Genomic DNA, 16304 nt, shown 5'->3' with positions numbered 1-16304 from the left:
AACGTAAGATCTCTACTCATTCTTTAATTCTCTTCATGAGGTAAGCCATGAGTAAGAACAGTGGCACTGGCAAAAGTAGACCAATATCAGCATCAGGAGGAGATGCAGCTAATTTGAGCAACTCTGGTTTCATCTTATGAGCAGGAACTTCCTCTGGTACCGAACACTGTGCAGGAACAAGTGCAGGAGTAGAAGTAACAGGAGATTATGTCACATAGAGAATTTTTAATTAGAGATAACAAATCTGTAAATAGCAAAAATAAAAATTATATAAAACAAACAAAACTTTAGAAACATTGTTTGAGGGCCTTCAAAATATATTCTATGTATCTTACAGGATACATTTTTTGCCTCCATTATTTGCTGTAAACTCTCAGGTAAGCTCTGTTATCAGAGCTTAAAACAGTGAAGCAATCAAAAAACGTACCTGTTCAAGGAATGGAACAGTGACATAGCATTACTGAATATTTGTTTGGGGAAAAAACACAAGGAGGGGGCAAAACCAGAGAGAATAATTCAACTTCAAACACATACATACACCCTCACAGTTTTAAAATGCCACTCAAGATAAGCTTTAAAAGGCCAGATAATTTGTTTGCAAACATAATGAGCTTGGTTATTTCAATAGAGAATAAATGCACAAAATAAGCTTTGATGATAATATTCTATGCAGAGAGGCTACCAGCTTCCATCCAGAGGAAACTCACTAAAAATATAATCAGAGTCTGACATCAATCATTACAGTGTCTTCAGAACCCGGGTTTAAATGATCACAACAGAAAAACCACCTGTGATTTGAATGATTGGTTTTCAAGAAGAAAACTATATCTACATTTATGCATTTAAACTAAGAAGTGGAAATCAAAAAGAAAACACATTGTAAATGTTCTGGTACATTAGGTTTCTAGACTCCCAAAGCAAAACAACATAAGAAAATTAACCATTAGAAATCAGTAAAGAGACTAGCAATTAGCTTATAGCAAGCTGTTTCTGACTAATGATTTTTCCGCTTTAGTTTTCCCAATATCAAATTTATGATTTTTCCTTCAATTTATACAAACAGTTCCAGAAATATCTGCAATTATACACACCATGTGTTAGTGTTCAACATAAGACAAGTTGTAAAAGCAGAATTTCCAAAGTTTGGAATCGCGTAAGCAAATAAGGCACAGAATATTTAATACATCAGCTATTTTTCATAGCATTCAAGGATACATTGACAGATGTACAGTATCAAGTTACAGTATGATTCGGAGCCCATAGCAGCTTGTCTCATACATTTTAAAAATATTTGCAGGGCCATGGACTGATTTCTTGGTAGAAGGCTTGTAACTTTGAGTGCATACAAATTTTTTGTTTATTAATAATACTTCCCCCTCGCTCCAAGTAATTCAGTTACTATAATTTTGGCTTAGAAAGACAGTATTAGCCCTAAATGAATACCTGACATTTTAGGATGTTTTAAACAGAAACAATCAAGTTAACTACTTAGAAAAAAAATGACATGTAGGAAAATAATTGCTATTCTAAAAATTTCAGCTTTAGACAAAGCACTCTCAATACACCTAAGAGCTTACGTTAACACAGTCTAATCAGTGTTTACCTCGTGACTCATGCTAAATTTAAACTTCAGCTTGGTCCAAAGTATTTATCTGAAAATGCCGACTGTGATGCAAATGAACAATGGCATAAACAAAATATGTTTGTGTATTGTCTAGCTTCAAATAGATGATCTGTATTGGTACCCATCTCTACATCGTTTCTGGGTGGTCTTTATCAAGTCCTTAAGCGATGCAAATTTTTCAGTTGAAGGGTATGATGCTTTTAAAACGGGCCTCTTAGCTGAGGAGCCTGCTTTGGAAATGCTCACCTGGCCTGTCATGCTCTGTAAAATACATCTGATGTTAATCTGTTCAGAAAAGCCTATTATTATTAGCTTCAAGATTATTTTCTTAAGCTAGCTGTTAAAAAGACCTAATGGCAAGTGTGTGTACGTATTACTAGACACTCAGCAGCCCTATTCTAACACGGGTCACCACATTTTCTCCTCATCTTTCAGTCTATCTCAGTGCACGTATGAACAGTGACATTGATAGTAGGTAGGTTGACTACACCATTTCCAGACACCCCTTCCAATCTCAGTCATTCTGTGAACTAGATACCCCTCCCTGGAGCAACACATGCTTAATACACGTGCAGAAGACACCTGAAAATTTTGTATTTACTTTATCCATAGAACACGTGTAGACCCTTTGGTAAAAGTTTTATACTCGAAAGTTTTGCATAGATTACATAAAATCCCTGGCCTAACTCAAAATTACTTACTGAATTAAAAATTGTAAGAAGCAGAGATTTCTACATGAGGATGCTTTATTTAAAAACAGCAGCAGCATTACTATCTGAAACAGTCTAGTTTGTATCTCACCAAGAAAGATTAGTATTATCTTTGTTCTGGTTAGTGGATTTTTGGATTATAAAAATCCTTACACAGTTAGCCTTTCATGAAGCACTGTTAGGGATTAAAAACATCTTCATGAACATGTTCTCATATAATGAAATTGTAACAATTCAACTTCATTTTACCGAGAGCAGGAGAAGCGCGCCAATTAAAAGCTCTGTTTTGAGGGTTTAATATCAGAAGGTTGAAAACGGGTTAGGCAATAAACTAGCAAAAAGATTCTCAGCCCAGAGAGGATTTTTTTCTTTTTTTTTTTTTTTATGTCAAGCACACTTTAAATCTCCTAAGCTGTTTATAGTGATAGAGCTGCCAAAAATAGCCCAGCTAAAAATCATAGAATTGGCTGCATCTGTTACAGAATACAAAGAGCCCCTAAACATTGCAGAATACTAGAAAAAGGTCTTTAACCAAAACAAGTAAAGATGGCATATTCTGGAGGTTTGTTTTTATTTGTAAAGAAAAATCAGTGCATCCATTTTAGGGACAACTATATCTTCACATTCATGAATAGTAGCATTGCCTGTGAGTAAATACTCTCAAGTTTCCAGTCAAAAAGTACCACAGCAGCATCGAATGTCATGATTATTACTTGTTTCGGACAACACGATTTCAGCATGCAGACTACTCCCCTGCATCCTCGGCAATGCCTCCCTCGTAATTAATACCAGGACTTATTCTTAATGAGGTTTTGTTCCAACTCAGGAAGGGTAGTGTGGGTCAATACTGAGTCACAAGAATCTTCTGCTCATTTGCTCTACCTGAACCAACAGGTAACAGACCCCACTGAGAAATAGCACTGTACGGATGGTGTTCCTCTCTCTGCTGGTGTCCTAAGGCTGTGCTGCCCCAGCTGTGCCAACAAGGAGCCACGCTGAACCAACAGCAGAAGCATTTAGCTCTCTTCTGCAGTCTGTGCAGCCTGCAGAGTGAATCACAGGACTGGCTGCAGGCGTACCACACGAAGAGCAGCCCCTTATTTTGGCCCTGTTTGGCAGAGCGCTTTTAGAATCACAGTACTGTCCGTACTCTACAGTTACACACAGGCTGTTTGTCTATTTTGCCTTTTTTTAAAAAAAATTTATCAGCTGACTACTTTTATGACTGCTTTTACAAGTCACTTGCCCAACTCTGTACAGACTAACACAAATTAAAGGAGACATGGTGAGAACACTAAACAGGTATTTTTTGGAAGAGGCACAATGAGACTCAAGGTGCAATTTCATGCTTGGTTAAAGGTAGTAACAGCAGTTGTAGCCTAAAAGAAGAGTCAACCTTCTCTCTGTGCTCACATCGGCTCTGGCAATCCTAAAGCTGCATGGTGAGCTGGATCAGCTCAATAACTCAAGTGCAAATGAACTGTGCTCCCCACCACCCCCAGTTCCTATAGCTGATGTCAGGGAGCTGCCATAAATGCACAGACAGGACCAGACGATTGGTGACTTTTCATTTTGGCAGCGGGTGGTCTTGGAATAACACATCAGTCATGAAATATCAGATATCACCGATGAGGTATTATTTTTCAGCAACATATGCTGTGTTCACAGTTGGTCCAATTTTCATAGGGACAGCAAAAAAACAATTTACCATTCCCATCTTAGAAGCAAAAAATATTTTAAAGAAAATAATTCTACGGTAATATTTCTCCAGTTTTTATTTCAGAATGAATTATTTTCCTTGAAATTTTCTTCAGATTGCTGTGACATAACACATATTTCAGCCTGAGGTGTTATATCCTTGCTGTTACAAGCAAATAAAAGTTAGGATCTTTCTATGGGGAGTGCTTCAGAGAAGCTTCTATCCACATCTTGAAATATGAATATAGATGTGAATCTATAAAAGCTCCCGGCACTCCCCAAACAAAGATCCTGACTTTCACTTCTGTTTAATAGAGGAACTTCCATATATCACTAGCACTAACTGGAACTCTCTGGACATTCTTCGGGCTGTTAGCGGTCATAAAAACCTTTGTGTACTCTTGCAAAAATTGATCTGTGATTGATCTATGTAAGCAACTCAGACTTCCTACCTTTACCTACCTGTGAGTTTAGATTTCAATACACTCATCTTAAAATGCTATCTGGAATGCTCATCTACGCTGCCCATGCCACTACAACAAAACTCCAAAGGATTTATAGAACTAACTGTGTTAGAATTGGTTATTATATGACACTGATTATGGTAAGCAACTCTATATTTAATTTTCCAGTTGGAATTTCTACTTCCTAGTTTCATGCAGCAATATGCCAGAAATGAATATTAAGGTTGGACTATGTGCTAAAGCAATTAACTTAATCCTCAACATTTATAAGCATCTTAATTAAATTTATGGACTCTTTCCTCTCTCATTCTCGTGCTACTAAACAGGAAAAAAATAAACCTTCTTTCCAAAACTACCATATATGAATTGATGTACATTGCACATCTAGCAGAAGATAAAGCATTTCAGAAATAATTTAGTGTGTGAAGAAATTAAGTTTAGCACAATATTTAACTGTGCTTGGAGGTATGAACCAGGTACGTAGGTGATAAATAGATTCATTGTGGTAATCGAATGCTAAATTGCATTGTGTATTTCACAAGAAAAAAAAAACAAACAAAACAAAGCCACCACCACCAAAGGAAGAACACAGTTTATCTACCATAAGAAAAGTTGTCTCCAGTACTCATTTGTGAACACTGAAATATAAATAGGTTACAGGATTGCTCATATAGTGATAGAAGAACAAAATCTCACATGCTATTTTCTGAATCAGTAACAGAATTAACTATAACAAAATAGAATGAAGTCATATCAAAATCCTCAAGAAACAAATTATCAGCCCAGTCTTGAAAACATTCTTCTGAATGAACTATAAAACTATTTTCAGACTCAAGATGAAGCAAATGCAAAACTGAATACTAGAGCACAGCATCACAAAGAACAGGAAACAATACTTTAATGGTGAACACAAAATTATTCAGAACAAGCATTAGTTCTGATTAAATTATCATCAAAAAGTAGAAAACGTTACTAGGTTTTTCATTTTGGCAGTTATTTTTTTAAAACCCAGAATTTTCAAATTGTAGACATTAAAATAAATAAGAAAAAAAAAATCAATATCAAAGTCATAATTACAGAATACAACATTCCAGAACTAACTATTTAAAACCATTAGTGAATTTTACTACAATATTAGAAGGAAATCGCAACGCATTACATTATATATTTAGTGATAAATATTTTTAGGAAGGTATTTAACACTTTTATGACTTACCAGCAGTGAAGTCATTATTTAAATCTATAAAAGCATGAGAATGTGGTATATACATTTTACTCTGAGTTTCCAATGCAGCATGCCATGATAGGTTCCTACAGACAAGAATAAAAAGCAATACACTTCATCAATGCTTAGGGAATGTTAATCACGGTAACATACCTTTTAAAAAAAAAATAAATTGAGAAATTTTCAATAAAAGTGAACAAAAAGCATGTCCTCCCAGTGCTATGCTAAAATCACTGCTTAGCTTACAATATACTAAGTAACTAGAGTAACTGCTTGAAAGGTTCTGCGAAGGATGATTCATAGCACAGAGGTTTCAGTTAAATTTTTATTAATTTTCTAAGGCAATTTTTTTTTTTTAAAAAACACAGAAAAGTATCACTACCCACAAAGTGAAATTTAGTGCCTAGACTTCAACTGCAACTCCTGAGACACTGATCACTGTCCTCCCTGGTATCCTCAAGCAGTTTTACTATTGGTACTTCTGAAATCTACTTTAGGATTAGTAAGGATGATCAAAAATGGACGTACAAACTTCATTTCCAGTCATTTTAAAAAAAAATTCAACACAAGAATTAAATCCTTCCATTATGACGGACTGCAGGCTAATTATGTCATTTCCCAAGTAGGTGATACTTTTATTGATAAACATACATGCCCTACTGGTGTCTGTTCTAAAAATGACTGAACTTTCAGCAAAGCTCCCTATTAGCAGCGCACGGAAATGTAACAAATCTTCCAAAAGTCATAGCAGTTGAGTCATTCCATGTGTTACTTTCAGAACCCTTACCTCATACACTCAGAAAAATCTAAATATACACTATACAATGCACCACGCAACAGTAGGACAGTGATATTGCTCTTGCCTGGAATGACTTTGTTTATTCCAGTGACACTACATACTTATTACTAAAGTCCTTATCTTCTGTGACTCATTTTATGGTAAGAAAAAAAATAAGCTTCTCATTACTTCCCAGAGATCATAACTAAGTCTTAGAAATGTTAAAAAGAATCACTTAACTTTTGTGGTTATCTTCAAAACTGAATATATAGCAAATATTTAATTATTTCTTTAAGGTTAAGTTATACAGCTCTAGTACAAATTTAAAACCATTTTAGACCAAAAATAGAAAAATGCTTTTCTAAGCAGATGACAAAGCTGTTTTCCACGAGACACTCTTTATGCTGTTCCCTATAGCAGCCAGTCTTATTTTGAGCTTCAATGATTAAGTTTACTTGTATCCTAATGCTACTGAAAAGATCTCTTCAACAAGATGAAACAAATTTTTCCCATTTTTCCGTATCTTCAAAAGCTTATAAAATTTTTCAATATATAATCATTTCAAAGTGTTCAGAAATACCCCTCTGAATTTGAAATCTCTGTTCCATAAGCCATCCATTTAAATAAAAGTAATGGTGATAAAATTCAAGTTGGAACTAATGACCAAAAAAAAACATACTGCCAAGAAGAGTATAGTTTTCATTTACACATTTAAATGTTATTTACTCTACATCACTTCTGAATGATCGCTGAAGAAAGGAAAATAGTTAGGAACAACAGGTACAGATTTCTTAAACTCACTGATGGGGTGTGGGGGGAAAAGTCTTATTTAAACGTTTCTTAAGGGCCATGGAGATGCATGACAGAAACCTGATGTATTATTTACATAGAGACAGAGCCATCATCTCACTGATTTCTCTAGCAGTAAGACATCTTTTGAAACAATAGCTACAGAAAGCCACATAGGAATGCAATTACTTCCTAACACACTCCTCCTTTTAAAATAAACATTGATTGTATGCAAACCTAAAACAGCTGTGATGCCAACATCTGGATTTCTCCTGAAACACACAGCGCTTTAAGTTTCTATGTTAATGTTATTTAGTAACATTCAGGACAATCCTATCAAGTTCCACCTAAAAGCTGCAAAATAGTAAGTCAGAAGATGCAAACTTCCTCAAACAATTGACTTAAAGGTCCAATCCTCTAAGAAAACACAAGGCCAGTTCCTAATTTTTCCATTTATTCACTGGAAATTATTATTATCAGTCAAAAAAAATTTCAAAACGAAAATGTCAAAACAGTGGTTTTCATATCATCATGAAGCCAAGAACAATGTATTTATTTTGACATTTATAATCCAACTTGCATTCTAAAAATAATGCCTGCTATCTTTTGAGCATGTTCTTTGACAATTGAGAGAAAAACTCTAAATTAGGAAAAGTGTTCTAATTCAAGTATCCTTCTTTCGAGGCTTCTTTCTTTTTCAAAGAATGCCCAAACCCACAACACTAACTATGACGTTCTTCCTTCCAAAAGTCAAAGACTGAACGTATGCTAAGTTCACTTTGGCAAAAGTCACAGGAAAGGATGTACAGACCCATATTCTTAGGTTTTTTGTGTTTTTTTTAAAAAAAGCTCATCCTGTTCAATAATGAAACTTTGACTCTCTCAGAGTCACAGCAATTTGTGTCCATGAATACATAATCCTAACTGTTCTCAAAAGCCAAATCTTTTAAATAAAGATCAGACTGCAAACTTCAAAAGCAGTATCAGGAAAACTGAATAGGATGTGAATTGACTTTCTCTAAGGTCCAATAGTGTTTTCAAACAAATAACTTATAATTTATTTTCGAAAGACATTTAAAGCTCTTTGGCATCTCGTCCAATATCGGACACATCGCTACTTCTAAATTTTTTGTTTAGAGATTGGTTCTTCTGAGTCAGTAAAGATCCATTCTTTTGTTATGCTTTGATTTCAGCACTGATATCCAAAACAGCTAAACAAAAATAATCCTTTGCATAGTCCTTACTAACCATTTAAATATGCCGTTAAAATAGTCATTTTTAACCCCGTATTTGCTGGCTAGTCCCATTCTAGAAATTCCAGGGCTAGCAGAAACTTTAATAATGAAACTTAGGTCCCGTTACTCTGATTCCAACTTGTAAGACCTCAGTCAACTTCTACTTGCTGAAAAGTGGCCCGAGCCACTCCTTAACACAACAGACGTGATACTGTGAACACCACTTGCCTGCATGCTTGTACTGCTGCTTAAAGCCACCTCTGCTTTACGTCTTGATAAATCTCTTCCCCAATAAGCATAACAAATATTTTCCCTAATATATAGCTTAATACCCTTACACTTTGCGCTTCCTGTGCTTTTGATTTCCCACATTGTTTAACCTTCCCATTACAATTGACTTCCTGCATAAATGAGAGCTGAATTTTTTTAAGTTTACCCCAAACTCTTGCACATTTTCCTTTTGCCACTAATTCCTTTTGAACTCTAATAAAGATAACAAATATCAACGTGCACTAAACTAAAGAGACTACAACTGTTCCAAAGAACAACTATCCTATTTCTCATGCCAAATAACAGGTATTTCATATTCTCAGCTCTCATGGAATGTCTACTTCCCCTGTAAAACAACTACTTCCCCTATAAAATAACACTTTAAAAATTAGATGCAGAGTGTCATAGAATGTTTAAAGAGAAACATGAAAATGAGAGAAGATTCAGATGTTTGCACAGTTCCAGTTAAACACGAGTCTTATGCCTCTGATAAGAACCGAAGCGGACACACAAAGAAGTTACTGAAATTCATGCAAATAAACAAACCCTTAGCTTACCCGCCTATCAATATCTGGGGCTTACTTGAATCACTTGTGACACCAAAGACGTCAGGAATCAAGTCTCCATTAAAGCTGAAAATGCAAAACAATTTTAGTGTCACCTTCACCATTACAGGAGTCGAAATTAACTCTTCTTAAACTAACCTGTATTTGGTTAGCATTTTCCCATCAAGTAATGAATAATTTTCAGTCAGTAGTCTTTACAGAATTTTGGCTCTTGTCTGAGCTGCTAGTAGTGGTAACGCTTCTTCAATACTTTACACTATGCCATGCATTTGATTCTCCAGCTATGTTTCCTCCTCTTTTGTTCAGCATTACACATAGAGGCAAGTGCACTGTGAAAGGGGGATTTGCTCCGTCTGATAAGCCAGTAAGGTTTTTGTATTATAAAATTCACCAAAAAATGAATGGCTCTTATTCTGCCTAAAACAGAGTACTGAAATTGAAAAAATTACAAGCTTATTTAGTTACTATTGCCAGGATGAAATAATATGTAAGATTTGTAAAGATGGCTGTTATACTTTGTCATCTTTTGTTAGACCAGTTCACATTACGCAAAACATCCTGTTCTTAAAACAGCATGTGTTTCAAATTTCAGCATTAAAATAAATTTAAGTTGCTATTCATCACTATTACAAACGTTGTTTTCTAAAAAAAAAGTAGGTCATACTTACTCCATTACTAGAGGCTCATCATGAAAAGTCTTATTTAGCATAGTTTTATGGTAAAGATCTAAAAACAGAAAATATTCATTTGATTCAGTTACCAATATTTTATGACATTTGCATTTTTAGCTTAGACATAATTCTTCTATTAATTTACAACCGTCAATTTTATAATTAAAAAAAAAAATCAGCCACTAATGAGTATAAACAACAAAATGGCTTCCTGAAATTATGCAGGAAAGGTAAGTTACATCAGTTAAAATGCTGAAGCTTCTTCTCTCTCCACTGAACTCTTCAACAAATCATTCTAAATAGATCTTAGCAAAAGCTATTTCTATGTGTGACTGCAAGCACACAGACACACAAAATCTGAAATAGGATGAAGACAGTCTAAAAATTTAACATTGTACATAAGACCTCTGTTTAATGTTTTGTCACTGTAAAAAGCATTCTTAATCATATACGCTAAGTGTTTGAAATAAAGATGAGAAGTAGACTGCCTAAATGGGAAGTGAGGATCACTTGCCACATCATCCCCATTGCCTTTGCTTCTCCATAACGTTTGTCTTCTTTCCAGTTTCCACATGTTATATGACAGTACTCTCCTACTGACTTGTCACACTACCTAAGTAGGCACCACATACCTTCCCAGCAGCCTCACTACATACCAACCATTGCCTGAATTTTTAACCTCTGACTCCTTTTCTAAGCCCCATACGATCATTTGTGCCTCTCCCAGTATTTGTTTGTTCAGAAGCAAGACAGCATAAATTAATCCAAATCCTTCACACTCTTCCCAATACTACAGATACTTCCTATTCTGTTAGTACTTGATCCAGCGCACTTTCCCAGGTTGCTCGTTCCACTTCTGATGAAAGTTAGAAGCAATGGTACTCAAGGCCATCACTTGCCTCACCTGTAACTAGTTTATAACACAGTAGTTTACAATAGTCATTATTCTTCAGTACTTTTTCTGGACTTAAGAGTATCTTCTTTTGCTTTTCTGTCCTTCAAACCCTAAACTCTTCCCAAAATCCCTTCCTAGCAAAATCAACATAAAACAGAAGAGAATTCAAGAGTTCATGTGGTCTATGAAGTTCTCATAGTCCATGACTCTACCCTAAGACAGAATCGGCTATACCTAGGACACTGCGAAAAGATTCTTGAAAACTTCCCATGACAGAAACTCTAGAAACCTCTCTCCCTAAGCCTACTTCAGTGTGTCACTGTCATTAAAATACTTGGTTTAACAGAAATAAGAGTGTAACATTACTATTGGCAAGTTTAGGTATAGTGTCTTGAAAGTTTATGCATTAAACTCTACTTCAGGTTCCCAGTGCGCTTAAAATTCAAGATAAATCTGTTGAGATGCTCCTTGTGAAACTGACCTGCGTATCAGGGAAGACATGAGAAGTAGATCTTGGGTTAGCAAGTTACTGTCAAACTGTAATATTGTTTGGTTATGTCTGTTGCATGATATAAAGCAAGAGTTTTAGCTTTGTTCTTTTCCATTAATTATTGAATACAGTTTAACAGCAAGATAATATATGGGCATGAAGCTGAATAGCTGCTAAATCCTGTTTTAGTTGTGAAAACAATCCCTACACTGTAAAATCAGTTATGACTTTCCAAAAGTAATTTGAACTATTAAAAAGTCTAACGACCTTATTAATAAGCAGTCTCAGCAACTCACCTAAGGTTTGGTTGTGCCCCCAGAAAATAATCACTGAAAGTTCATCTCTGCCATGATTTTGTGCCTGAGTAGTCAGGAGGACATCCATTTGTGAGTCACCATCATAATCTCCAGGAACTACACTGGTTATGGTAACGCCAAGCGATCTAGTTTTAAAAACAAACAAAAAACACCACATGCAAATAATTGTACAAATGTGTGCATGAAAACTGAAAGAATCTGTGTGTTCAAAGTCTTGCCTTTTTGTCCCCATTATTATTAGCCAGTCTAATACAATATTTTCCCTCAACAACCTTGCTTTTTTTAAAGTCCTTATCTATTGCAAAAGTAACTTTAAATTAAGCACTCTGCAGTCTGTCTTCCTCCAAGAAAGGATGACGTTTTTAACTCTAAACTTCAGCTATCAGGCATTCTTCAGCCACATCCTGTTTGTTAATGCCATCCAGGCTTCATTGAATCCCTTCATTTGCTGTAGAACCAGTCCTCAAAAAATGTGTTTCAGAAAGCAGGATCTTTCGACTGCATTCCCAGAGCAAGACCACAAAGCAACAAGAGTCAGACAGATAGCTAAATCTTTTTAAAGACAATATCATCTCCTCCCATCTTCTGCCATATCTCACCACTCTTCCCTACATTTGTTTTTTCTGTCTTTTTTCACTTGGTTATCTACTCAGAGACTCTGCTTTACACACACAAACATGGATCTTATTGTTAAGAATTAAAAAGCAGATAATTTCTAATGCATTGAGTAAATAAGCCCCTTCCAAGATAGGAGGGAATAAGGAAAAGTACAAATATACAGAATGATAGAAGATGACACTGAGCTATAACAACAACTTAACTTTAATAGACATAACACTATTAGTAAGCATTATTCATAAGCAATAACATATCCTGGAATGCTGTTATGGTAAAAACTACGCATATACATAAACACACAGCTTGTTTTACATTTATTAAAAATTGATTTTTTTTTAAAGCCACATTTAAACTTCAGAAAGGAACAGATTCCTACATAGCAATATCAGAACACCATTCCCCATATCTCTTTCTAAAGCAGATGATATTGGCTGGATTCCATTAGTAACTACGGCAACTATAATTTCCCTGAAAACATGCCTCGGGACTGCCTGCCTGAAAGACTTAACCTACGATATAGATTATAGTTTGCTTTACTAGGAAACAAAATCCTGAAAAACTAAGCCACCTGCAAAAACATTTTAAGAGACAGGTATTAAAAATACCAATTAGAGGACAAAAAGAAAGACATTTCATAAGGGGGTGGGAAGTTACACCTATTAGTTAACAATATGAATGGAAAACTCATCTCCACAAATACTGTCATCTGACTCACAAAATCAAAACATATCGAAACAAAAAGGTATCAGGAAATCGGTCAAAGAACTGGAGCTCTAAGGGCAGTTGAACAACATAGTCAAACAGCCAACAAGGGCACAGACAATTCTAGTCTGGGCTCAGCGACTGCAGAGGCAGCTTTCAAGAAAAACGGCCGCTTGCATCGTTTCACCATTCGATATCAATACTTACTTCATTGGTAACCTAACACGAGGCTTAAAGTAGGGTTCCTTTTGGTCAGCCAAAAAGACAATCAACTCATTTCCTGCAAAAGCAAGTGAGACGATGAATAACAGAGGAGGACTGCAAACGGTGTGCATACAAAACCAACACTTAAAAAACTACGTCACAAATAGTCATTATCCACAGCCACAAAAACTTTGAAGGACTTCCCATACAACTACTTCCTCCTCATTCAAAAGGAAGCAAAAGGAGCACTTCTTCGATACCTGTATATCACTTAAAATAAAATTTCCTGTAAACAAGTTAAGAAACATTGCATGTGGAAAAGTGGCAGGCATCAGTTCGATACAAATAGAGCTTAAAAGCTTCAGGTTGCCCAGCAAAGTTGTAGATGCCCCATCCCTGGAAGTGTTCAAGGCCAGGTTGGATGAGGCTTTGGGCAACCTGGTGTAGTGGAGGGTTTCCCTGCCCATGGCAAGGAGGTTGGAACTAGATGATCTTTGAGGTCGCTTCCAACCCAAACCATTCTACAAGGATTCTAAAAGCTACACCCAAACGAATTATTTTAGTACTGTCTCTGACATAGCAGGATCTGATACGGCTTGCCCAAGTCAGCTGACAAAAGCACTTTAAGCAAAACCTCACAGAAGTAACCTGGTTCCCTGCAGCATTTCCTCATCTAGAGGCAATGATACAAGCCACTATAATTTAATTATTCCACGAAAATCTAAATAAAAGCCCATATCTTATGTTACACAAATAACAGAAATTCAGGAAAGAAAAAAAAAAATTAACCTGAACGATGAAATGTATTTTCAGTCAGTAAACCACGATATACATGCACTACTTCAAGTAAAATAACAGTTCACAGCTAAAGAAAAAAAAATATAATTTTTTACTCATCCTTTATTATGTTTGTTTTCTGCATTCTCCAAGAAACTCACCTGTAGCATCCCAAACTGCAAAAACTCAGTTACCTAATAATTCTAAAATAATTCTACAGGTCCAAACCCGAGCTACCACAGTACATTTAGATGATCTAGAGCATCATTCTGTGGCAAAGTTCACGGCTGTGAAATAGCAGAATACAAACTTCCTAGCTATGGGGAAAAAAAACCACAAAACAACAACAAATCAAACTGCCATAAACGTATTTGCCAAGAAGAATATGCCAGTAAATGAGTAAATGAAAACAAACCCTTTCAAAATGGATAGGGGTGACTACTGCAGTCCCATCTGGCAAGCCAGTAAAGCCTGGGTTGCATGACACAGTCACAGATGATTGGAAAAGTTGGCACCAGTAAGGTGAAGAAGCCTGCCGGCTGGTTAAGCTTTTGATAATAAAGCTGTGGGTTGACTGCTAAAACTTGTAATTCCGATTTCACACTATAGACTTGCACCTGCCTTTTTATCATCTATGTGGTAAAGTAATGATGATGATGAAGAAGCAAATGTGTTTTTACACATACCAGGTTCCAAGTCAATTATACCACTCAGAAATTAGATTTTATGGTCACTAAAGATAGATTTATGAAAATTGCAGCTCAGTGCTCATCAATAGTCAAACCAAACTGACTACTGGAAATCACTAGATGAACAGGAAACAAAATCAACACAAAACGTGTTCCAGATGCTGTTTTGCCGTTCTTGCCCTCTCATCTCAAAAACAATATAGAAGAAAGGAAAAAAGTACACAGAGGGGTGAAGAAAGGGAACAGTTTCCATGCAAACAACAATTATGTAGATGAGAAGTCTTCATTCTGAACATCTGAGTGAAGGTATCAGAGAGGGTTTTGAAATTCCCCAGTGAAATGTACAAGGTGAACAGGGGAATGATTACTCACTGCTTTGTACTATTAGAGGTGGCACCAAAGTAGAAGGTGGTAGGTTAAACAGGCAAACAGCACGAACTTCCCCACTTATCCCTGTTTTGTGCGTATGCTTACAAAACAGGGAATCACACACACAATTCCATTTATTTGTATATTTTAGTGTCAGGATCAGAACAGTAATATAAATCCAGCAACAGGCCCAAGGTACCACCTCAATTTCCTTATTAGGGGAGAGGATTACTGGGACTGGGCTCCTTTACTACATCACTGCTCCTCGCAGTCTAGCATCATCTCCAACGTACGCTTCCTCAGTGCTACTTAGAATTGGCTACCGTTTATTCTACCGCTCTGAATTGGCTATTACTTTTTGTTTAGAAGGTGTGCCGAAATTTTTCAAGCTTTTTGTCAAGGTTTAAATTATGAAAAAATAATGTGTTCAAATATGTTATTTCTGGCTGATTTTTACAGAGAATATCAAGCAGGAAAACTATAGCAAGTGCTGTGCAGAAGCAAAGAAGAAACCATGTCTTGTTTCTAAAACTTAGAAGTAGTCACATTTTTTAATGCATTCATCTGAAAGATATTAATTTTAAATCTAATCTTTCAGGGCATTTTTTCAGTAGATGAGCCAGTGAAGCATTTTCAAGAACCCATGCATTTAAATGTCTCAACTAGATGGAAGTTCACTCATGCCTTACTGAAGCTACTTACAGAAACATTTCTGAGATTGAAGGAATAAAAAAGGTGAATGTGAGAATAAATTTATTGTCTTAACGTGTAGCTCTAAGTCAGAAAAATAATTCAGGATTAACCTCTGCAAATAACGCTGACTACTGATAACAAGCTCTGATTTAGGGTCCCCTCATATCCCAAGTCTGAGCAGAAACTCATGGCAAGTCACATCTATGTGGAACAAATTTATCTAGGCTTCCCCTTCAACAGAATGTTCGAGGCAGGAAAATGTGGAATTTATCCTCTTTACAATTGTGAAACGTTCATCTCTCTTTCCCAAAGCGTTGTGAAAGCAGGAGCAAAAACCAATTTGTGACCACTCACTCTGCAGGACAATCCTTAGACTAAAGCTGGATTTACGGTTGTGAAATAAAGAAAAACATTTCTTGCCCTACATGAAGCCATGTTTTAGTGCAAGCTGCGAATACCTTTTTTCCATACAGGAAAATATCAGGAGTGAAGCAAGCATCAATTTTATTATTGAGAATAA

The 16304-nt window shown here is 35.9% G+C and overlaps 1 protein-coding gene across 2 annotated transcripts in view; it reads right to left on the bottom strand.

The window, feature by feature from the left end:
* ITFG1 (integrin alpha FG-GAP repeat containing 1) overlaps positions 1–16304 on the bottom strand; it is an 88972-nt gene that overhangs the window by 72096 nt on the left and 572 nt on the right. The window contains exons 2-6 of one of the 2 annotated variants that reach the window (XM_086620850.1): positions 13260–13332; positions 11712–11857; positions 10028–10085; positions 9351–9425; positions 5713–5807 (exon numbers count right to left, since the gene is read on the bottom strand). In XM_086620850.1, coding sequence (XP_086476976.1) covers positions 5713–5807; positions 9351–9425; positions 10028–10085; positions 11712–11857; positions 13260–13264 — 379 coding nt within the window. In that variant the 5' untranslated portion in view covers positions 13265–13332. Of the gene's footprint in view, positions 1–5712; positions 5808–9350; positions 9426–10027; positions 10086–11711; positions 11858–13259; positions 13333–16304 lie in introns of those variants that run through there. The other variant, XM_086620849.1, reaches the window with a different exon arrangement.

This window comes from Tauraco erythrolophus, chromosome 15 (genome assembly GCF_009769465.1).
Source record: "Tauraco erythrolophus isolate bTauEry1 chromosome 15, bTauEry1.pri, whole genome shotgun sequence".
NCBI classification, from domain to species: Eukaryota; Metazoa; Chordata; class Aves; order Musophagiformes; family Musophagidae; genus Tauraco; species Tauraco erythrolophus.
This window is presented reverse-complemented; position numbering and strand designations above follow the sequence as displayed.